The 25,364-nt window shown below is 38.7% G+C and overlaps 1 protein-coding gene, 1 long non-coding RNA gene and 1 pseudogene across 5 annotated transcripts in view; 1 reads left to right on the forward strand and 2 right to left on the reverse strand.

Annotated features, from left to right (window-relative positions):
• Positions 1–12,548, reverse strand: part of PPA2 (inorganic pyrophosphatase 2) — an 84,400-nt gene extending 71,852 nt beyond the window's left edge. Inside the window, exon 1 of one of the 3 annotated variants that reach the window (XM_082389141.1) lies at positions 12,306–12,548. In XM_082389141.1, the coding sequence (XP_082245267.1) occupies positions 12,306–12,486 (181 nt within the window). In that variant the 5' untranslated portion in view covers positions 12,487–12,548. The remainder of the gene's footprint in view (positions 1–12,305) is intronic. The other 2 variants (XM_082389139.1, XM_082389137.1) reach the window with 2 other exon arrangements.
• LOC309627279 (26S proteasome regulatory subunit 8 pseudogene) lies at positions 5,890–11,789 on the reverse strand (annotated as a pseudogene). Its single transcript has one exon. The product of its transcript is annotated as a 26S proteasome regulatory subunit 8 pseudogene (transcript).
• On the forward strand, positions 11,910–21,686 carry LOC309627297. The gene is made up of 2 exons (XR_014243658.1): positions 11,910–12,021; positions 18,006–21,686. It is a non-coding gene; the product is annotated as an uncharacterized lncRNA (long non-coding RNA).
• The last annotated feature ends 3,678 nt before the right edge of the window (positions 21,687–25,364 follow it).

The raw sequence follows: 25,364 nt of genomic DNA on the forward strand, positions 1-25,364 counted from the left end.
TTAAAGTCTTCTATGAGCAACACAAGAACAGAAAGAACAAAATTATCAGTTTGTTGCTTGATTATTTACTTTTCTATAAATAACAAGGGTACATAAGTGGGTCACATTTACATATTTTTTATTAAAATAAAATATAGTGTTAGGAATTGAAAATGGTACAGCAACTTTGGAAAACAGTTTGGCAGTTTCTTATAAGTTAAACATATGACCCAGAAATCCTACTATTAAGTACTTAACCAGGAAAAATGAAAACTTATGCTTGCACAAAAACTTCTAAGTGTATGTTTATAGTGGCTTTACTCAATAACCACAAAAACTGGAAGTAACCCAAATGTCCAACTGGTAAATGGATAAACAAACTCTGTTACACCCACACAATGGCACTTTACAGAATAGTATATTAGTCCATAATAAAAAGGAGTGAACTATCGATACACACAAGAAAATGAAAAAATCTAAAATGTAATGTGCTAAGTGAAAGAAGCTAGACTCAAACAATTCCATTTAGATGACATCTGGAAAAGGCAAAACTATAGGGATAAAGACCAGACCAGTGGTTGCCAGCGTTTGAGGGCAGAGGGTGGAGTTGACTTGAAAGAGGGGCCACAAGGAAATTTTGGGGAGTGATAGACTGTTCTGTACCATGATTGTGATGATGTTTAAATGAATCTATATTTCTACTAAAACTCAGAACTGTTCACCAAAAAAAAGAGTGAACTTTATTCTATGTAATTTTTAAAATAAGTATATATGGAGAAAAAAAAAAAAAAGAAGGCAGTTAAGAAAAATATAGTATATTAACATATAAATAGAAGCACCATTCCAAATAACAATTACCTATCTGTGATTCTTTTCTCCGCTTTAAGTCACAAAGATGAGGCAGAATTTTGAAGAGAAGAAAGATGTAATCCTTTAGCATACTACTTCAGTTGTTCCATTTGAAACCTACCATTGTGATGGAAATTAACAATAATCTCAGCTCTAAGAATTCAGGAAGTTGTACAAACCAGGAAAGTTTGTTATTAAAATTAATGAAGTACAGGAAACTTGACAGAATAGCTAGGCTGCCTTTGTAATTAAGAGTAAATGATACCTTTGGCACACTGATTTTGTGTTAAGTTTCCCTGAAGCTCTCGTTAACTGGGGACAAGCCCCAACAAACTTAAGATGTAAGAGGAGCACATGCTACTCAAGTATGAGGATAAACAGGACTAGGCTAGGCTGTGATCACTAAAAGCTAAAGATCTGTGAGAAGCGTGCTTAGATACCTACTTCTTTAAATTGGGATCTAAATATATTCAAACACTAAGGTAATGCCAATATATACGTTAAAAATGTTTTCTAATTGCCATTTTGGAAGGTAAAAAGAATATAAATGTAAGTGAATGGTCTGACTCAGATAACCAAACCTACTAGAAGCCATTTGGATCATGAAATAGTTTAAATAAAAACATAATAATAAAGAAAAAAAGAATAATTTCTGGGAAAATAAAATAGGGCCTTAGATATCTGATAATCATAATGCTTTGATGGGCAACATACCAATAAATCTGCGCAGGAGCAATGAATACAGAGGCCAAGAATCTGCCATGTATTTGCTGAGCTTGATTAAGTCACTCGATTTCTCTGAAACTTAATTTTCTCAATTTTTTTCAATTAAGCAAGATACAATTTAGTACTATGTAAAAGGCAACATACTAGATGCCAGAATACAAAAGTGCTAAAATGTGAGCAATGCCCACAGATAAGATAGGGCGAGTACTACGTGTTATCAGGATCAGCATCATACTGTACATTTAAAAAGAAAGGAGTCCTCTTGGCACAATTAGAGAGCTAATCATTGACCTAACACACAAAGGAAGGATGAGAATCCATTAAAACTTTTCTAGAGTCAGTGCTATAAGTATGCTATTAGGCTCCACTTAAAGGGTATTAAGATTCTCTAAAGGTGGATTTAAAGATAGGTACAGGTATCCCCTGCTTTTTGAAAGTTCGCTCTACGCCACTTCACTTTTACAAAAGACCTACATTAGTACCTGTTTTTGCTAACAGAAAGAAATCCGAAGAGGATTTTCACTTCTACAAAAAAAGGCAAAAATCGAAAACAGCATTCGGTGTGTTTTTCAGCAGCTGTTATAGAGGCAGCGAGCACCACTGAGCAGTGAGAGTGACCCGGCCAAGCTCCTTCCCTGGGAACTACTCATCGTCTCAGCAGCAAGCTGCCATAGCTTTGAACTGTGTCTGTGAGCACCTGTGCTTTCTCTCCATTTATTTTGTGCATTCATTATTAGCAAGATGTATCCTAAGGTATTGCTTCTTTGTTTTATGCCATTTCGGCTTACGAATGGTTTCATAGGACTGCTCCCTTTCTGGATAGTGGAGAAACCTGTACTACCTATCCTGATCAACTATAAAATGAACAGGGTAATCTATAGTATACCTATGAGGCATAGACAGAGAGACACGGTATATGCAGCAAGCACTGTGGTAATCACCTTGTAAAGATACAACTGAAGCACAGATTAGAAATAGCCCTTTCTTAGAGCCTCAGAGTAAACTAGTGATAAATCTTAAGTTTGAACTTCATTATCTGTAGCTCAGACTGGTTGTTTCTTTGCAATTGAAACCAAGTCGTTGCCAATTTACTTTTATAAATATCTATTTTGTTGTTGTTTAAACAAAGCAATGCATGTGCATGGTTAAAAAAAGTCCCCACCTCTCTCCAATCCAGCTCCACTCTAGGGCAACCCACCTACGCCTCCTTAACTTACTTTAGATCTAGATGTTATCTTCATCTCCCTAAATAATATATTTATATGGTTAGTTTTTAATTTACAATTTTAGAATATTGTCTACTGATTCCAGCTCTGAGAGGTAAGTTTAGTTTATTTGACCGCAACCTATTCCCTTTAAATTCTCTATTGGCCAATCTTAATACTTCACAGCTTTATTCCTTGCTCCACCAAACATATACAGTATTTCTTGACTCAGCTAACTGGCTTTTTACCTCTCTTTCTTCATCCTTCTCTCTTCTAATTTTATCTTCTGCACTTTTATTTTTTCAAGGCTCATAAAATGTTCTATAATCACACTGAGTTTTCTATGCTTTTCCTGTTAGTATATTTCCTAAGATTAAGAAAAACCTGAATTACTTGTTAAACAGATCGCTGGACCCCCATATCTAATCAGAATCTTAAGGAGAGAAATCTGGATATCTGTATTATTAGCAAGCACCCCCAAATAATTCATATAGTCAGGCAAGTTTAAGAAGCACTGTCTGTGTGTTGATTTTTGGCCAGGTAGAATGTCATAAATAAATTTCCTTTCTTGTTCAGCTTCTATGACTTGTGCTTCTAATTTTCTTCCTTCCATTGTCAGTCATAATCATATCTGTCAATTATTCAAATGTCTCACAGCTTCCATAAGAACTATGGAATTCTCTCTCTACCCAAATAGCTCCCTTTGGAAAGCTCATTCTTCCTGTTGCAATCTGGATTGGAAGTTTTCTTGGCACCCTTAGACTCTGCTTTGTTGGTTTCCAGCTTAGATCTGTTTTCTGGATCCCATGCATTCACCTTTTTTGGTTTACTTACATGTTTTGCAGAAGCATATCCTTAACTTGTGTTGTGTAAGAAAGGATGCATGGGAGGTAAATTTCCCAAGCCCTTAAATGTCTGAAACGTCTTGATTCAGTCTTCACCCTAGATTAATGGTTGCCTGGGTAAATTCTAGGAGGAAAATAATTTTCTCAGAATTTCAAAGGCATTACTCCAGTCTCCGAGCTTTCAGCACTGCTGGTTAAGTCAGATACCGGTTTGATTCTCAGTCCTTTGCAGGTGACCTGTTCTCCCTCCCCACCCCCGACCCCAACCCCAGGGACTTTTAGGGTCTTCTTTATAAAAGTTTCAGTTTTCAGAGATTTCACAAGAAAGTGTCTGGGACTCAGAACACTTGGGTACTTAAATTCTTAGATCTCTTCCACTATTCCTTTGAAAATTCTTCTTCATTTTGTCTGTTCTTTTTTTCTGGAACTCATATTAGCCAAATGTTAGACTTCCTAGATTAAATCTCTATGTCTCTTCTTTCTTCCTCATTTTTTTGCTGTCTCAGACATTTTGTTCTACTTTCTGGTAGATTTCTTTACCTTACGTTCTAACTTCTCTGTATCAGCTTTCTAGGACTGCTATACCAAATTAGCACACACTTGGTGGCTTAAAACAACAGAACACCATTCAACCCACTACACCGTCCACTGACTTCTTTGTCTTAACAATCACATTTTTAATTTCCAAGAGTTCTTGTTCTTTGATTGCCTTTTCTTCATAGCCTCCTCTTCCTTCTTAATGGGTGCCATCGCTTCTGAAATCTCAGAGGACACCCATGCGACTTTGAAAAATTCAAGTTCTCTTTCTACTTTCTTTTTTTCCCATTTAGCTTATAAGGTTTTCTTAAAATTATTCATTCAGTAAATATTTACTGAACACATACAGTATACCAAGCACTGTTTTAGGTACTAGGTATACAAATTCCTTGCTTTTATTCCTTGCTTATATTCTGGTGGGGGAGGCGATATATAGGAGCGATGAAGATGTTTTTAACTCTAGCAGGTACAGGGCAAGAAGAGAGGGAAAAAGAGAAATATGGAAATGCCAGGGAAGATCTCTCTGATAGGTAACACTTCAGCACAGAGCTGAATGAAGTGAGGACGTGAGTCAAGCAGACATCTAGACAGGAACACTGCATGCAGAGCAAACTCAGAGGCAAGAATATGCATGGCATGTCTGAGAAACAGCCAGGAGGCCAGGATGGCTGGAGCACAGTGATCAAAAGGAAGAGTGGTAAGCAATGAATTCAGAGGGGAAGCCCAGTATCCGGTCACACAGGAACTTGTATACGAGGAGCAGAACCTGGCACGATCAGACTTACGTCTTAAAGAATCAAGATGACTGCTGGTGGAAAGCAGACTTCAGGGGACAATGGTGGAGGCAAGGTGAAGGATCAGGAGGCTACTGCAATTGGTCAAGTGAAAGACAATGGTGACATGGATATAGTGGCAAGGGTGGGAGTGGAGAGAATTGTCTTCTGCATACATTTCAAAAGCTGGACTGAAGGGAGAAACTAATGAACTAGATATGGGCTAAGAGTAGTGGTGGCCACAACAGTGATTCCTAAGTTACTGCTTATAGGTGAGAAGACAGAAAGAAATAGTTGGGTGGGGGTAGGGGACCAGGAGCTCTGTTTTGTATACGTTAACCTTGAGATGCTTCTTAGACATTTCAGTGGAAATACAGAGTACATTTACTGCATCTGTAAATCTTGAGCTCAAGAAGAGACTAGGGCTAATGTTACACATCTGGGAGGCATAGATGGTATCTCAAGCTACAGGACTGGATGGGATCATCTACAGCAAAAGCAACAACAGAAACTCCAGACCATGGGCCCAAGCCAGCACATGGCCTGTTGTTATTTTTATAAATAACCTTTTGTTGGGACACAGCCATACCCATACTTTTACTCTCTGGTTGCTTTTGCCCTGCAACGCAGAGTTAAGTAGTTGTAAGAAACCACAGGTTTTGCAAAGCCTAAACTATTTACTATCTGGCCCTTTTCAGAAAGGGCTTGCCAACCCCTGCCCTAGAGAGAGAACAGATAGATAAGTGGGCTAAGAACTGAGTCCTGGGCCGTTTCAAAGGTTAGAGTTCAGATCAGAGGATCCAGCAAGGGAGACTGATGAAGGAGAAGCCATCAAAAGAAGATAAAAGCACCATCCCAGAAGGAAAAAGAAAACATTTCAAGGAAGAAAGAGGGCTTCATTGTGAAAATACTGTTGAGAATTCACATGAGATGAGAATTTTAAATTTATCATTAAATTTGCCACATGGAGGTCACTTTTTTTTTTCCTGTCCTACAGAGCTTTATTTGAGGGATCCACACAAAGGATATCTGCCTCACTTCCATAGCTTCTTGATGGACATGTTTTTCTCACTCTCCTTTTGCATGACCTTGGCTACTGCCATCTCAAAGTCCTCCTGGGTGACGTGGACTCCCCGCTCCCATAGTGCGTACAAGCTGGCTTCAGTGCACACAACCTTCACTTCAGCCCCTGACGCTCCTGGCATGAGCTCAGCAATTTTTCTCAGGTTAATCCCCCGGGTCAGGTTCATTTTCCAAGAACGGATCTTCAAAATATCCAGCTGGGCCTCCTCATCGGGGGTGGGAATTCAATTTTTCTGTCGAGGCACCCTGGGCGTTGCAGTGCCAAGCCCAGGATATCAATCCTATTAGTCGCCATGATGACCTTGATATTCTTGGTGGCCTCGAAGCCATCCAGCTGGTTGAGCAGCTCCAGCTTCGTGCGCTGGACTTCACTGTCCCCTCTGGAGCCTCCCTCCAGCCGTGAGGAGCCGATGGAGTCAATTTCGTCCATGAAGGTGATAGATGGAGCGTGTTCTCGGGCCATAACAAACAGCTCCCTCACCATTCTTGCTCCTTCCGCAACGAATTTCCGTACCAATTCAGTGCCAGAGACACGAATGAAGGTACAGTCTGTATGATGAGTCACAGCCCGGGCCAACATTGCCTTCCCAGTGCCTGCGGGTGCCTACGGCAGCACTCCCTTGGGCTGCACGATGCCCAGCGTTTCAGAGTTCAGGATGCTTAACGGGCAGCTCGATCACTTCTTTGATCTCCTTGATCTGCTTGTCCAGTCCACCAATCATCTCTTAAGTTGAATCTGGCACCTTCCCCACCATCATCAGTGACACCAGTGGGTCTACTTTGTTGGGTAGGATCTTGTGCAGAGTGTAGCTGTCATTTCTGAGAGCCACCCGGCAATTGGGTGTCACATCATTGATGTCGATGTTCTTGTCCACGTCTACGACAAACTTGCCCTCAGGATGTACCTTAACCAACACTTTCTTCTTATCCATGGTCCGGACTACTTCCCCCACAGAGGAGCCCTTTCCCTGCAGCAGCTGTAGCTCTTCCTGCAACAGGCGAACTTTTGCATTAATCTCATTCCTCTGTGCCTGCAGCCTCCGGAGATTTTGGCTCTTATCATTCACAATCAGCTGGAGTTCCTCAATCTTGGACAGATAATATTGGCAGAGTCCACTGCTTGCCTTCCCCTCTTCCAGCTCCAGCTGCTCTGGTCTGTCAAGCGCCATCTTCCCTCTTCCGCGGAGACCGCGGGCATCAGAGTCACCTTGGCACCAGGCCGAGGACACCTTTTGGCAAAGCAGTTTGGCAGACAGAGGATAAAAACCTGGCTGAAAGTGATCCCTGACAATTTGGTTTATATTTAATAAGAGGCTAGAAAAGACTGATGTGCACGCAGAGAGGCTTGTTGAACGGCCAGCTTCCCTCGGAGATGTGTGGGTAAGAAGCTGGCTGTGACACTGGGGCGTTCCCTAAATGCCACAGAGCCCAGAGCTCTGCCGAGCAGCAACACCGTCAGGCTGGGCTACTGACCTCCAAACACCTTCTTCAATTTCTGCAGAAGGAACCAGCACATCGCCTAAGCCCCAGGCCTGCATGGTAAACATCTGTGTGCTATTCCATAATAAAACTTAAACTGCTCCCCCTGTGTCAGGCTCCATGTCTCTCTCTCTCTCCCTCCAATCTGACATCAACATGTCCACAAACTCTCTAAGGTTCTGCAAAGCAGTTCAGCTTCTTCCGAAACTACAGCCCCCTCAGCACATAGACTTCAGCTGGGACTGCCTCCGTGCTGCTTCATCAATAACCACATCTCCATCTGCTTTTCTTCCTTTATAAATATCTTGAAATCACTGGCTCTGATGGCTCCTTCTTATTTGTTGTTTCAGGGTTATCCTTTTTTATCCACCTACTATCACTTTAATAGGATATTTATGAGGAGGGAGATAAGACAAACAATTGTAGTCACCCTACCATCTTGTCTTGGTATTTCACTTTGTCAAAAATCAGACTACATACCTACTAGGCATAAGCTAATGAATTCTATCAGGCCCATCAATATACATTAGACATTGCCAAATAGTGTCAAAACTTTCCCTTCGACTGGACTGAAATGAGATTTTATTCTATCATTTTGTAAGTAATCTATATGTTTTTCTCTTATAACAGCAAGTTGTATCAGGATGAAAGTTTATTACTTGTATTAGCAAGTGAGGAAACTGAATGGATTGCAAAACTTATACCTGATTATATATGTGATACACATTAAATAGCTATATGTATGCTAAGTACCAACATATTATTACGTATCATTACTAAAAGCATTTATAGAGATTCTTATTGGAAGCTGTGGCAATGACAAAAACCAAATAAATATAATTAACATTTCTATATCCACACAATAACCATTAAGATCTACTGTGTCAATTCAAGTTTTATGATATGGGCCAAATTAAAAAAAAAAAAGTTACAGAAACTCATATTTAAGACTCAAACACATGTTTCATGTAATTCAGTAAATTTTATTAAGTCCAAATGTGTGGTACATTCAATGGCAGATTCCTCCTACTATTCAAATGACATACTTAAAAAACAAAACATATAGTAATTTCAACATAAGCATAGTCTTACTACAAATGATAAAACAAATTCATTGTTAAAGAACTGCATGATTCGTTCTCACACTAAATAAAAGCAACCTGAATTATCTACAGCACTATTTCTCTAAGTGAACCAGTCACCTATGCCATAGTAAAAATAAAATCCAAATTATGAAAAGTGTAGCTTCTCCTCATCCTTTCGGAAAAGTTAAAAAATCTAAAATAATGAATTTTCAAGTTATTAACAAAACAAAAACATGTAGACTACCAAAGAATATTGGCATGCAGTGCTATGTCTTTGGTCCCATATGGACAAGTCTTACTTCGTTATGATTTCCCAACTAATTCAAAAGACTGCAAGTCAGTACCCATTAAAACTATAAGACTTGGAATTAATAAATCAGGACTTACTCAAAGTATGCAATTCTATCCACATCCCATTGTTCTCATCCTTCACAAAATATAACAAGAATTTTGGTCTTAAAGTCAAAAGGGAAAAAGAAATAATTCATATTAAACATTAACCATGTGCCATGTGTGAGACACTGATAGTCTTTACAAACATGGTCTCATTTAACGGCCACAGCAATTCTATAAAATCATCAGTGCTATCCCCATTTTACAGATGGAGAAATGGAGCTAAGGGATGTCAAGTGATGCATAAAAGAGTCAAGCCAGGGCTACAACCTAAGTGTTTTGACTATTTGTCTAGAACCCAATGCTTCTCAAATAGAATTCCATCAAACTCTAGAGTTACTAAGATGTCAACAAATGTTCTGAGAAACAGGGGCTCTTGGATTCAAAAGTTTGGGACAAGTTACTTTACATAAGAATTTCCAACAACTTTAATATGCACATTGTGACTCCCCAAGGTGATAAAATGAGAAGTGTTTTGCTAATTTATTAAACCATTAAGTTCTTCCTTTAAAGAAAGCCTAGTAACATACCATGGGATGCTTGTGCTCAACTAAGCAGTTTGGAAATGATCAAGTCCAATCTCCTCTTTCCATGGTTTAATAAAATGAGGTACAGAGAGGTTCAATTACTCATGCAACGCCACACAAAAAGTTAATTATAGGGCCAGGAGGCCTCATGATTCCCACCAGGATGTTTTTTCCCCTGTCACCCTGTCTCACTTCAATACTGTTCCCACAAAGTTCAACATCAATCAAAAGGAAAAAAAAAGTATTGCATCTATCATTTATTCTAATTCTTCTGAATGATGGTAAAGAGAACCATTTACAGAAATGAAATGCCAAAAAGTCTACCTCCCAACTGCACTCGTATTTCATAGGCTTGGGATACATTTGGAAATGTGGGAAATGATTCCACTGTAATAATGCTAAATAATACTTTTCAGCCAAGTAGTGCTATATTCATGTTCTTCCTTGAAGGGAGAGAACTGCACCATACTACTGCACGTAGATACTGCCAGAGTATAAAATATACAATTTGTGACCATCTTTATAAAGAGCAAATTATTCATTGTTCCCCATTACCCCTTAATCCTAAAGGGGCTTCCTTTCACTTTGTCCAACCCCTTCCAGCAAGCAGTAAACAGTCCTGGGCCAAGGATGCCATCTGGCGTTTAGTTCAGGAAGTGTTCAACCCAACAATACCTTCCAACGACTATCTCACCACCTGGCCCCTCCCCCAAACCACATTCTCCTTTCTTCCAATTTTTGCCCATTTACCTCAGTAAAACCTTTTTTCTTCTTTTCTGTCATTTGTTCCAAGTGAGTGAAAAAAATATATATGTATTTTATTTGTGGCATTCCAGTTAAAGAAAATCGTGAGTCTGAAATACACTTGCAGCTAAAGAAACAAACCACAGCGAGAGGCCAATATAGCCTCAAAAATGCCTAATAGAGGCCCGGCCCCAGTAGATAATGTTAAGAGTATCTATTATTCATCCTATGTCTCCAAGGACTATCAGCACTAAGAAGGACCTTTAAGATCACTGGTAGGTCAACTGCTTCATTTTACAGCTAAAGAAACTGAACATGTAAGAAATGAAGCCATCACCTGGCCAATCAGCACACAGTGAGTTACAGCAGAGCGAGAACCAAGGCCTAGGACTCCCCATGCCAAAGTCAGTGCTCAGTGGGTTACACCATATGCTCCAGGATCCTCAAGACTGTTTTTTCTTAGCCAACATTCAAATAATTTTATTTGAGTTTTTTAGTGTTTTTATACTTTCCTTAATTAATTATATTGATATTACCAATCTCTTGAGGTCAGGGCCCATAACTAAAATTTCCTCAGTGCCACATCTAACAGTGTCCAGCTTTTATAAATATTTATTGACTTTTTGGTCTATCATTTATTACTGTATTACTTTCACCATTTTATGAGTTAGACAGCTTTTATCTAGTTTAAAACCTAACTGCCATTTTGTTAACACTGTTTCTATGGAAAGCTGTTTCTCAAACCACCACTTTGTAACCTTTTGGAACAATCCGTTCAGAAATTTGGGGCTTCTTGTTAATGGCTCCTTTCTACCTGATCAGTCTTGACCAAATTAGGATGGAAAAGAATATGGAGTCAATTCTGAAGAAAATGGGAACTTTAGTATCAACTGCATTATAACCACAAAACTATGCAAATTCAGTTTCCTCTCCCATAAAATACTCCTCGACCCTAAGCTCAGATAGGATACGTATAAACATTTTATAAATTACAGGTATCAATAATGATCACAAGTATTATTAACAATAGAATTTATATTCTAGACCTGGTGACTAATCACTTTGCATACACTATGCCATGTAATTCTTACAGCCCTATTTTACAGACGAGAAGAACTAAGGCTCAGCAAGTTAGGAAACTCATCCAGGGTCCCAGAGCTAAGAGCTAAAGAATCCAGGATTCAAGCTGAGATCTGAAATTCTCTAGAGCTGGTGTTCCTAATAGGTGGGCGATAAGGCAAGGTCGACTTTACAGAAAAAAAGGTACTACTCCCCTCGGGGCTCTGAAATCAGTGAGGCATGAAAGCAACTCAACCAACCTCGCTATTTCACATCATAGCTAACCCACACAGTGAAATATCGGGGTGCAAAGAAAAATGAGAGTAATGGAGACCTGGGTGTTTTCCCATCTTAGTTGGCCAGGTCAGCGCCCCAAGTCGCTTCGCCCTCTGGGTTTGCTCAATTTGCGGAGGAGAAGGAGCTACTTTGGAACCAGCGGGGCTCTTGATCGTGGATCGCATTCAAGGTGCAAACTCGCTAGTATAAATTCACGTTGCTGGGAGATCCTTCATCAGAGTCCCCGCCCTGAAAAACAACCGCTGGACCCGGCATCTCCGAAGTCCCTCCTGCCTCTCCAATCGCAGGCGTCCCTCAGCAGGAGGAGTTTTGTTACGTCCACTGGGAGGAGGAGGGGAGGAGGAAGGCGGCTAACCGGTGGACTCTGCTCCTCGCGTTCGGAGTCAACGCGAACCCAGAACAGTGACGCGGGCTGGGCTAACGGCTGCCGGCCGGGGCAGGTGACCGGGCGCGCTCCCACGCGCTCCGCCCGCGGCTCGGGGAGGGCGGTTGGCCGCGCCCAGGGCCCAGGCCGCGCCTGCGTCTCCGCGCTCCGCGTTTGGGGACTTAGTCCGCCGACCCCATCTCTGGCAGCTCCCATGGCTCGGCGCTGGCCCCCGCGTGCGGGAAAGTGACCTGAACCGCGCGGCGATCGCTGCGGGCCCGAAAGAGGGAGGGATGGAGGCCGCGCTCTCATCCCGAGCCTCCGGCGCGGCGCGCGGTGGGACCCCCGCGAGCTACTTACTGAAAAAGAGGCGGTAACCGGGAGAGTGGGGCTGGCCGCGCTCCTCTGTGCGGTAAAAAGCCATGGCGCGGCGCGGCCCGGGCCCTGCGCTCGCTCCCCGCGGCAGGCGGGCGGCGGCGGCAGCCGGGGCGCCCAAGCGCCAGGCCCAGCTGGTGCGCAGCAGTGGCAGCAGCACGCGCATGGCGTAGACCCGGGTCCGGCTTCGCGCGGGTGGTGCCGGGGGAGCGGCCCGGCCGCACGCCGGCGCCCCCTACCGCCCGGAGTCGTCGCTCCCGGCCCGGGGCTTGGAAGCCCGCCCCAGCCAGGCTGGCCCTGGAGACTGCTCTTTGAAATTAGAGCTCCCGGTGAATTGACAGTAATACACACGGTACACGCAGCGAGACGGGGGTTCAGAGATAATCAAAACAAGGTCCACCGCCCCAGAGGAGCTCACTGCCACTTATTAATGCATACATGCATTCACTCCTTTACTCATCCATACAGTATTTACTATCATAATATTGTTTTTATTATAGTGATTTAATATTGAATGATTACTCTGTCCCAAGCACTGCTCTAGATCCCGTCCAATGTAGGAGAAAAGCATGCACGCACGTAAAAACATCACTTTGAGACATAATGATCAGGCCTCCTTGTGAGGACTTGACCTTGACGTGACTTACAGAGCCAAAAAACGGTAACTTCCTCAAATGCCTTCTCCTCCATGAACCCTTTTTCTATTTAACCGAAGTAGAGGTGATTTATCCTTCCTTTTTCTTACATTTTCATTCCTACAATGGCACTGGGTACTGTACCTATATGTTTGTGAGCTTATCTTATTCCCTGTTTCACCCTGACCGGCCCACTGGATTGTCTACGTGCCAAGCACTTAAGACTTGAGATTTAGCATTTTTGAAGAATGGAACATCCATCATGTCTTGCATAGATAATGGCTCCTTTGTTGTTGAGTTAAATTGTTCCTGGAACTCCTTCTCTACCAGATCTTTCTCATGAGCATATGAAATTCTGGTTATCGGCTTTTCAGAAAAACTTCTGAAAACATCTTCTGTAGACTGGTATCCTATTCAACCCTCCCCCATCCCTAAACCAAGGCAATCACTCATCTTCTTACTCTCTCCATAGTTTTATCTTTTCCAGAATTCATGTAGTTGGAATATACAGTATGTAGCCCTTCAGATTGACCTCTTTCACTTAGTAACATGCAATTAAGGTTCCTCCATGTCTTTTCATGCCTTGATACCTCTTTTCCATTTGAGCACTGAATAATAGTCCGTTTGTTTATTCATTCACCTACTAAAGGACATCTTGGTTGCTTCTCAGTTTTGGAAATTTTGAGTAAAGTTGCTATAAACATCCATGTGCAGGTTTTTGTGTGGACATAAGTTTTTCATTCATTTGGTAAGTACCAAGAAGCATGATTGCTGAATCATATGGTAAGAGTAGTTTAGTCTTATAAGAAACCACCAAACTGTCTTCCAAAGTGGTTTTAGCATTTTTCCACTCCCATCAGCAATTCATGAGAGTTCCTGTTGCTTCCCATTCTTGAAGAATTTGGTGTTGTCAGTGCTTTGAATTTTAGCCATTCTAATTAATAGGTGTGCAGTGGTATCTCACTGTTGTTTTAATTTGCAATACCCTAATGACATGTGAAGTTGAACGTCTTTTCATATGCTTATTTGCCATCTGTATATCTTTGGTCAGGCATCTGTTCAGATCTTTTCCACATTTTTTAATGGGGTTGCTTGTTTTCTTATTGTTGAGTTTTTAGAGTTCTTTGCATATTTTAGATACCAGTCCTTTATTAGACGTGTGTTTTGCAAAGATTTTCTGCCAGTCTGCTTAAGATTTCAACTTAACTTCTCTTTTAATATTATCTTAGTCGGTTTTTAGAGTTGAACATATTACATGCTTTTTCTTTCAAGTACAAATAACTTCTTACTTTAAATACATCATAATGACAGATCATGTAACATTTTTACAGCATTTTTGAATGAAATTATATAGGTAGTAAAGAGGGGGCCTTAAGTCAAAAACTTACCCTACAATATTTTCCTATGCAAGAAGAAAAAAATTAAGATTAGAATTAAGTTCAGCTGGGAGAACCAGAAAACAAAAACCAAAACAAGAATATTAGTGGCTTAAATAAAATAGATGCTTATTTCTCTCTCATGTAAAAGTCCAAAGGTATGTATACTAGATAAGTATGGCAGCTCTGCTCCACAAAGTTTTTGTATTGTCATGGTGATAACTTTGTTTCTCAATAGAATAATAGTATTTAAGTGAGAAATGATACAGAACTTTGACATGTATTTAGAAGGAAAAAGTGTTGCTGACAAATAGCGGATGAACATGAACTCTAGATAATATTTAGAAATATTATTGAACATTTATTTGATAGTATGACAAAATTTAAACGTTTGGTAACATAAAAATATTTTTAAAGTTGCCCTTTTAGATAAAGTATTCAAAAAGCCAGTGAAATATCACAGTCTATGTGTCCCTAAACAGATAAGTTAGAAAATGTTCAGAATTGTTTTAAAATTCTCATTTCTTTTATTGACTACTGCTGTATTTCATGGCCCAGCTCCCAAAGCCAGCTATTGGCTAGCAAGCATGAGCAACGGTAATTAGCAATTTTTTAATTTGCTTATTTATTATGTTGTAGGTAAGGATAATCATTCATTTTAGAGACATATGTGCTTTTATAAAAGTCAACACATGAATGACTACTCCACAATTCTAAAATTCTTTTATTTCCTGCTAGGATAATCCAGCATTTCAGAAAATGACAACTACAACCATGGTAGATTTTGTGTTACGTTTACCAATGTTAGAAGCAGAAACAGAACTGGATTCACTAATTAACTAACTTTGCTTTAGCTCCAACTCTCATCTCCACCACAGTTTCATAATTGTGGGAGTTACTGGGATGTGCCCCCTTTAATGAAGGGCTATTTGCTTCGGCTGTCAGCCTCTCCAGGAACGGCCTTAGCTGCTTTGTCCAAGTCATGCCCCTCTCCAGGGAAGCCCATCCAATCACTGGGGTTATAAAGGCCGATGATTTTGACCCTACACTGGGCGACTCTAACTGGCCTTTTAAGCTCTAGAGTGTCCTGCAGGGTCAGCTGAACTTGTTGCTGGGCCTGCATCACAGCTCAACTTCTCCTTCTACCCAGTGTCGCTTTCTTGCCTTCACTTTCATGTACCAGTCCCAAGGGTACAACCTAGTAAACACTGTACATACCACACTTGATCTCAAAGTCTGCTCTTCAGAGAATCCAACCAGTGAAAAGAATTCCATCTTCAATAAGAGCTGTCTGCATTGTTTCAAACTCAACATGTCCCAAGGCAAATTTATCATTTTATCTCCAAGTTAATCTCCCACTTTTATTTCCTTTTATCTGAGAATAACATCACATGTTTTTTCTTTTGTTGCTGTTGTTGTTGTTCTCCTTCTGTAGAGAAAATTAAGTGATTTTTTTGGACTCTTCTCTCATTATTCCATTACTTCCAATCAGGCATCAAATTTTGTAAATTTTTTCAAATCCAACATTCCTTTCTATATCCACTGCCAGGACTAACGTCTGGGTCCTTATCACCTGATATTTGAGTCATTGTCAATATCTAGACATACCTTGTCTTTTATGTCCTATTCTGGTTCCTCCTGCATGCTATTCTAAACGTTTTCCTAAACCATCAGTTTATAGAATCAATTCTCTATTCAAGAACCTCTGGTGTGTTTTATCAGCATAAACTCTGGAAATGTTATTTAATGGTTTCGTGTGTATTTGTCTTTACTCTCCAACTTGTAAACTCCTAGAATTGAGACTTGCTGCCTGACAATAGCAGGGGATGTCAATGATGCAAGCCCATCATTGGGCTAAATTTGAAATAATTAAATATTATGTAATAAATATTACCTTCAGAAATGCATATTTAAAATCTTTAAAGAACTTTAACCTGGTTTACCTATTATTTCTTCTTATTGCTATTACACACTCTTAATTCTGATTCTTAAATATTTCAGTAAATTGTAGGGAATGAAAGATGAGGATTTAAATGATTAACAATAAGTGAAAACTTATTTAATAAAATTCCTTACTTACTTTTCTGAATGCAAGATAAACTAGGTAACACTCTAAAATGTAATTTACAAAATAACAAGTGTCAATATTTCATTTTAAGTAAACATTTCATATTCTAAAAATGCTTAATATTTTTGTCGGTTTCTTCAAATCAGGATGCACATAACTTGTTGGCAGTTAGGAATAAATATGTTGCCAGAGTTAAGGAAATCCATTGGCAAGAGGGCCCTTAGAACTATATGCTGGATTCTCCCAATGGGTAACTACAAGTATTAGGAAACTTTATGCTGTTAATTTGAGGAAGAATTCTCTTGGGAAAATTCTTCTCTTCATCATTTTCTAAAGAAAGCCATCCTTTAACACTACTCAGCCATAAAAAAGAATGACATTTTGCCATTTGCAACAACATGGATGGACTTGGAGGGCATTACGCTAAGTGAAATAAGTCAGACAGAGAAAGACAAATACTGCATGATATCACTTATATGTGGAGTCTAAAAAATACAACAAACTAGTGAATATAGCAAAAAAGAAACTCACAGATATAGAAAACAAATTTGTGGTTACCAGAGGGAAGGGGGAAGGTGGGAAGGGCATGATAGGGGTAGGGGATTAGGCGATGCAGGCTACTATGTATAAAATAAATAAGCTACAAGGATGTATTGTACAACACAGGGAATATAGCCAATAGTTCATAATAACTACAAATGGACTATATCCTTTAAAGATTGTGAATCACTATGTTGTACAACTGAAAATTATATAGTATTGTACATCAACTATACCTCAATTTTTTTTTTTTTAAAAAGTAAGTCATTGTGTTTAATGCTATGGAGAAATAATATGTCTAAGAATCAAACACCTGGAATGTTTGATCTCATTCTAAGAATATATAGATCGTTAGAAATTAGCCCACAACTTTATCTCAATAGGATTTTGTCTTGTTGAAACATCTGAATTTCAAAGGTTGATAGATCAACTAAGCTTTTTTTCTACGTCAGGAAACAATAAAATGATACAACCATCATGGTATATGCACAAAGAAATTTCCCTCTTTTTTATGGGAGAGTCTGCCTTATAGTTTTTAGCCTAATCAAGTTGGCACATGACAAAACCACTACTGTTGACAAAAACATTTTAGGATCTACGATCTAAGCAGGGAGTCTAACTAACTAGTGATGATATCTCCTATTGATCTTTTTGGGAACTTGGGTAGACCAGTCTCCTAATTTTAACTGTCATGAAATAATTGGAGATGCTGAAAGAACTCAGGTGCCCAAGAATGTGAACCTTGTTCACAACTGGAGTAGAAATATGTAAACCTTTCACTGACATTTCCAAGGAAGTTGGATATAGGAAAAGAAAACGACATTTATGGCAGACTGCTGGTTATTCTCTAATATTCAGTTTCCATTTTTTCTGTAGTAGTATGGCTCCTAATTTTCATCTGGGCTTATGACCACCCTGAAAAAGACTGCTAGTTTATAGTTAGTTATGGACAGTCAACTAGGTGCTGCTCAATGGGATGCAAGTATATGTGGTGTATGCAACTTCTGGGATGTGTTGTTAAGAGAAGGATACATCCTTCTTTTATTTCTTCTTTCTTGCTAGGTAGATTGAAGATGCTATGCTTGGAGCTGTAGCAGTCATTTTGAACTATGAAGGTTACCTCAGCAATGGAGATCGAATACATCAGAGCAACAGGATAGAAATAATGTGGCTCCCTCATATAGGAAAGCGCTGTATCACTTACCTCCAGACATTGGTGTTGGCCAAAATCCTGACCACTGCCTAGGTACATGTAAGTACTAGTCTCTCTATATAAAGTTACATGATCACTATAGAGTCATCCTGGTAAGATTTCTACTTTCAGATTTTTGTGAGTAAAAGCTTGTTTCCATCAATTTTTAAAAATCTTGTCTATCTTGTTAACATTAATAACCAGAGGATGTTGTTTGTAGCCATGGAACAGAGAGAGGTTAACTAGTTTGAATTGGATCAGATCTTGTAATTGTGACTTAATTACTATAAATTAATTGACATCATTTACATAAAGATGTTTGTCTTCTCTTGCAAGAGCCAGAATTTTATGTTAGAATTATATTTTTCATGAATTGGTGTATTCATTGTGCTTATTAACATTTCATTTATTAGCTAATTTTTATTACAGTATTTTGATTATTATTTTTTAAATGGCTTCTCTTTTAATTAAAACTATTTCACTTAGTTTTTGCAAAGATCATAAGTGAACTTTTTTGCCCCTTTTTGTAAAATTGCTACTCTTCTCTTTTTATTTTTCAATCTATTTTTAATTAAAAAATTTATTGAGGTATTGTTTCAGGTGTACAACATAAAATTACTACTCTTCTTGCTTGCACTTTTCCAGATGAAACAACTGAAATATTTGATTTTCTTTAAAAGTTTTAATTTCTAATTAAAAAGTGTCCTATTTAATGCTGTCTTCTGGATTCTCTCATTCTGATTTATTACGAGAATTGACCTTCGTATTTGACAAGGAGGTCATTGATAACCCTGTGAAGGTGGAGGAAGCCGTTTGGACTGAGGTGAGGGAAGAATATGAAAAAGTGGAGATAGTGCCTGTAGACGTCTAAATATTAGGACATAGCTCTGGGTATCTTGAATAAAGAAAGTATCCTATATATTTGGTTTAAGTGAAAAAGAGATTTCCATTGCATGTGACACATCTAACCACCTGACCAAGAGCAAAGCGTGGGTCTCTGAACCTCAGTTTTGGTGGTTCAGACCTCAGGATGCCTAACCGCAAATTGTAAGTTTTATTTTCTGAAGGGACACTGTTTCAAAGTTCTTTTCCTAACTCTACACTCTCAGAAGAGTCCCTGAGAACAAATCAATTTGTTGTAAGGCAATTGTTAAGCAGCTACTTGGAGGAAGGAACTGGGGCTGTCAACACCACAACTGTTTGCACAATCAGAATCAGGGCCACTTTAGGAGGAAGCCGAGGCCAGGGCTGCAGAGAGCAGATCCGAGGGCCCATGTGTTCCTGTAGGTCCCTTCCTAAAGCCCAGAAGCCTTTAAAACAAAATCTCAAATGCCAGAACTCCTTGTTCTACTGTAAAATGACAAAAGGACAAATATGATCATAATTTCCTTGCAGAGTCTGTGTCCATTTGGAGGGAGGGACCAGGAAACTTGGTCACTGGCTTTTATTGTCTAATATTTGTTCTGTTTGGTGGAGCATGTTAAGGTAAAATATTTAGAGAGAATTGTGAAAAGATCTGAAGCCAGCCCGGCTGGAAAAGCTGAAGGATAGACATCTGGGGAGACAGAGGGACTTTGTGAAAAGAGGAGAGAGTCTCAAAACGGATTTTAAAGAAGTTTTGCCATATGTGGTGAAGTGTAACTCTTTCCTGAGACGTCCTTTGAAGGTTACAGGGACATCTATATTACTCACTAACACTTTCAGAGTTAAGTTAGTGTTTTAAGGAAGATGAAATATACTGAGACTGGCTTCCATGCAGTTCACATACATGAGAGTTACATATATATTTAAACAGGCACACTTACACTGTATCATAGAATGCACTATGCGTTCAATTTTAAGGGTAAAACATGAATCTTCAGAGAAACTTCAAGATTCAGCAAGTAAACTTTGGGTCACATGTTCTCAAAGGGGTAGTACTGCCCCCAAGGAGGCATTTTTGAAATTGTCAGGGTGTTTTCTGATGTCACAATGACTGAGGAGCATTACTGCCATTTAGTGTATAGGGCCCAGGGGTGCTGACCATCCTACAACACTTAGATAGGCCTACGCAAGAAAGTATTGTCCTATGTCCTTCATTGCTCTCAAATCTCCCGTCAGACATTCAAGTAGGTGCAAGATCTGCAAATCTGTTTATTTTTTTTCCAAAATTATCCCCGTCTAAACACTAAGGTCATTTTGTATATAACACAAAGTGTTTTTTGCATTGTTTTAATATGTTTGTGATATTTGAATCTCTAATACTGTATCAGTCTGCACTTATAACTCCTAATTCACAGTGAGTCTATATGTGGATGCAAACATAGGACTACTTCGTAAGTCTCAAGTACTGGTACCTGAGTATTTACATATTGAAATATGCATAATTTTATTACAAACTACTTTTCTTTTATGTCTCTTTTATATGATAGGCATTACATTGATTTTTTTGTAAATTATCAGTGTAATAAGTTTTATTATCTATCCATTTCATTTCAAGAAAGTAAAGATGCTGTTACAAAAGATTTCTTATTAAAAGGGAAGTTTAGTTTATCCATTCACCCATTGACAGACATTTAGATTATTTCCATCTTTTGGCTATTACAGATAACACTGCTGCAAACATTCCTATGTAAGTTTCTGTGTAGGCATGTTTTCATTTCTCCTGGGTCATATGGCAATTCTATATTTAACTTTTTGAGGAACCACCAAGCTGTTTTCCATAACAATTGCACCATTTTACATTCCCATCGGCAATGTACAGGGATTCCTATTTTTCTACATCCTTGTCATAATTGTTTCCTGTTTTTTTAAAAAATTATTAGAGCCATCCTAGTGTGTGTGTAGTGGTATCTCATTGTGGGTTTTATTTGTATTTCTTTAATGACCATGAAGTTGAACATCTTTTCCTGTGGGGTTTTTTTGTTTTTGTTTTTGTTTTTTTGGCCATTTGTAGATCTCTGAAAAAATGTCTATTCAAGTCCATTACCCATTGTTTAACTAGGTTATTTGTCTTTTTGTTGTTGAGTTGGATAAACAAGTTGTGGTATATACATACAAAAGGATATTATTCAGCCATAAAAAGGAATGAAGTTCTGAAATATTCTACGAGTTGGACATCAAAAGCATTGATACTAAGTGAAAGACATCAGACACAAAAGGTCTTGTGTTGTATGATTCCTTTTATATGATATATCCAGACTAGGCAAATCCTTAGAGATAGAAAAAAGCTTAGTGGTTGTCAGGAGATGGGGGGAGGGAGGAATGGGGAGTGATTACTCAAAGGGTAAGTGGTGTTCTTCTGTAGTGATGAAAATATTTCAAAACTAAAGAGGTGATGGTTGCACAATAGTTTGTCTGCACGAGGTGCCACTGAACTGTACACTTTAAAATGGTTAAATGTATATTATGTCAATTTTACCTCAATTTTTAAAAAAGGGATAAGTTAGGTCTAATAAGTTTGAAAACAAATGCTTTAGAGGTGCCTGACCATTTTTGTTCAATGGACCCCACTAGCCACCTATGAGGCCTATGAAACTCTTCTCAAAATGATGTTTGTAAACGTATAAAATAAAATACATAGCTAAAAAGGAAACCAATTACACTGAAATGTATTTACAAAAATATTTTAGAAAAAACATCGTGATCTAATAAGATACATGCTTCTTCACAGAAGCATTAAGTGAAATAGATCTAATAACTACCATAATTTTGAAGTAGTGATGGATATAAATGATATTTAGAGACATCTGCAATAACCGAAAAATAATATAACAATTATATACCATTTCTATTGGAAGCAAAAATCATATATAGTACTAACACTACTATAGGGTTTGTTGCCTACATTCATAAATGCTAAATTTTAATTAAAGTAAGTGAAAATAAAGACATAATCTTTTTTTAAAAATCCAAGTTCACTGACCCCCTAAATTCTACCTCAGAATTGCTGGTGGTAAACATCTAGTAAAGGGAAGGGGCATATAGTCTTTCCCCTTTGCCCTTAGGAGTAATTTGGTAGAAGTGGTTAAGAAGAGCTGGATAGAAGAATAGAGGACAAAGAAAAAAATGTATGTTGGCGTATTGGATTCCTCTTTAAAACTGTCATGACTGAAGAGCAGATGAGACATCTGTCTGTCCTCTTTTTTTTTTTTTTAACGTTTTTCTTTCCTATTTTACAAAAGATATTGATCCAAGTTTTGATGAAACAAATGGCCCAAGAAGCAGACTCACCCAGCAAGTAGAGACATAATTGGTTGATAGATGAGAAATTAGTTTTATTCCCCTTCGTCTGAAAAAAAAATAAGTTGTTGTTGTTAACATGTAGAAATTCTTTTCTGAATGATCATATATATGTGAAAATAAGTCCATGTCCTGAGGCCCACACACCTCTTAAAAATAGAGTAGAAGACAATCAAGTTGTTTTCAATGAAGTCCCAGTGATGTGCAGAATATATCGGTATTAAACTTTCAGTCTTTCTGGCTATTTACTAAATTGGATGTAATAAAATTTATCCATCATACAAGAATCACATGTGATTTAACTACGCATTGTTAAATGGCATGAAGTAATAGAAAGTTTTGCTTGATTAAGTATTATTACTGCTTCTAGGCTAAAATAATCATGAGAAATTTCAGTTCCAAATGACACATTATAAATCCCTTGTAATATTATAAATCTAGTAATCATAGTAATACTCTAATCCAATTCAAGGGTGAGCTACTAAATTGGTAATAATAGGTCCTGAACAAAATCTAATGAGACAACCCATTTTCTCTGTCCTCTTTCTAGATTTTCCCTTTAGGCCTTGAGCAGTGGGAATTAATTTTGTTTTTAAATGGCTTAACCATAGAACTTCTTTATTTTTTTCCTCTTTTATACTATTCTAATTATATGGAATAATGGTCTTCCGATTGGATTCAAAAGAACGCTGGGTTCCAAAGGCAATTCCTTGAAATAAATTTTAAGTCACCCACTGCAAGAAAATAGGGACAGGATTAATTTACATCAAACCTCACGCTCACACCACAAAAGAATCTCAGGGCCTAATAAAAGAATGCAGAATAGTTTCATGATTTCAGTTGATGATTCTTGTATTAGAAACTCAGTAGCTGAGGAGTTTTCCTTGTTTGAAAATAGTGTTTTAGAAAGAGAACTCATCCTTTCTCTCCCTCCTTCATTCATTAACTAATATTTACTAAAGATGTACCATGTGTCAGGAACTATGATAGTAACTGGATGAAGAATGATGAAAAACTAGGAAAATCATTGCCCTTACGGTGTTTAGAGTCTGGTGAAGAATTCGGGCATAAACAAATAATCACATAAACCTATTAATAGGATTAAAAGCTGAGATAAGTGCTATGAGGGAAAATATAGGAAGCTATGACAGAAAATAATAGGGAGACTTGATTTATGTTGAAGATCAGGGAAGGCCTTGGTAAGGATGTGACATTTTAGTTGGTACCTAAAGGGTAAGTAGGAGATAGCCAAGGGTAAAGTGACATAGGGAAGAGAACGTGCAAAGGTCCTGAGGCAATATTTGTCTGAAAAATATTTTCTGAGAAAACATTTGCCACAATATATGAAATATATATTTTTGTCAGGATAGATTCTCCAGGAAGTAGAACCTGAGACATAATATTTATTAGGAAGTGCCCTTAGGATCAATCGCTGTGAAGGCAGGGGAAGGATTCAGGATTGGGCCAAGGGAAAAGTCCAGTTGCAACACAGACCCAAACAGCTCTGGTTGACCACACAGGGAGATCTACAAGTAAACTGGCCTGTCAGGATTGTCTCCTAGTTGGTCAGAATGGCTGGACCTTTATAACCTTCCGTCCATCACGTCAGTCTTTGGATGTAAGCCACTATGGTGAGAGTGTGATTTTGGGCTAGGTGGCTTTGCAGCTGACGCCATCCCTGAAGGGCCTGACAGCTGAAGGCTCTCTGCCAATAGTACTTTCTGCAGCTGAGGCAACAAACCCCTCCTTGAAGGGGGGGTCTGGGGGGGAAGGACATCTCAACATCCATCACAATATTCAATATTACAACAAGCTTTTACAAATCAATAGAAGACAACCCAATAACCAATAGAGTAGAAGACAAAAGTAGGCAATTCACAGAAAAATCACAAGTTATCAACAAATGTATAAAAACATGCTCAGCCATTGTTAGCAACAAGGAAAATGCAAACTAGAATGAGAAGCCTTTTTGTTTTGTTGTGCATTGCATTGGCAAGAGTTTAATGATGATAATACCCATGGTAGATGAAGGTGTGGTTACACTGATGCTCACCCCGGGATCCCTGAACAATGGTCCCTCTCAACGTGATACACCTTCCTCAGTGAAGAAGCGTCCCTGTTAGATAGTGTATCAGAGTTTGCAGTAACCAATGTGAATTTCCACACTATGTTGGGGCCGGGGGAAGAGGAAAATTAAACGGTTAAATGGACTGATTCATTTAACTGTCTCTACAGTCCACAGGAAAAGCAAGCAGAAAATTTTACACGGGTTCATCATAAAAATATCTCAATTTCTAGCCTTCTATTCTGAGGTTCAGCTATTTTGGGGTGAGAGGTTATAATTTTTGTTTGTTTGTCCAAGAAAGAACTTACCTGTGTTTATGTATATGTTAATAAATGCAGAGAAAAACCTGGAAGGATATCTCTGAAGCTTATTTCTGAGTAGTAGTAGTAGTAGTCGTTGTTGTTACAATAGCATGTATTATTTTAGTATTTTTAAAAGGCTTTAGATGATCTTGCAGCAAAAGTAATGCCTCCCACTATAGTAAGCATTTTCTGAGCCCTCCAATAGCTAACAATTTTCAGAGCTTCATCCAACCCCTATGTGGACAGTATCTCTCTCTCTCTCTCTCTCTCTCTCTCTCTCTTTTTAATAAGCCTAAGATACTAAGAATCACCATCACTCTGACTCCCTCCCCTTCTTAAAAAAAAAAAATAATTAGGCAGAAAGAAAGCAAGGGAGGAAGATAGGACAAAAAACAGTCCACACTGGATGGATCACAGTGGGTAACAGAGCAGAGTAGTAAACAGATCATGTAGAGCCTTATGGGTCATTTTAAGGATTTTGGAATTAATCTTAAATACAGTGGGAACCCAGTGAGGTGTTTTAAGCAGGGGATGCCATGATTCAATTTGTTTTACAGCTATCACCTTGGTTGGAGTGTGGCCAATCAACTAGAGGGGTGCAAGTATAGCATCTAGGGGTCTGATTAGGAGGCCAATGGAAGAATC

Source organism: Balaenoptera borealis, assembly GCF_965194805.1.
Source record: "Balaenoptera borealis genome assembly, chromosome: 4".
NCBI lineage: Eukaryota > Metazoa > Chordata > Mammalia > Artiodactyla > Balaenopteridae > Balaenoptera > Balaenoptera borealis.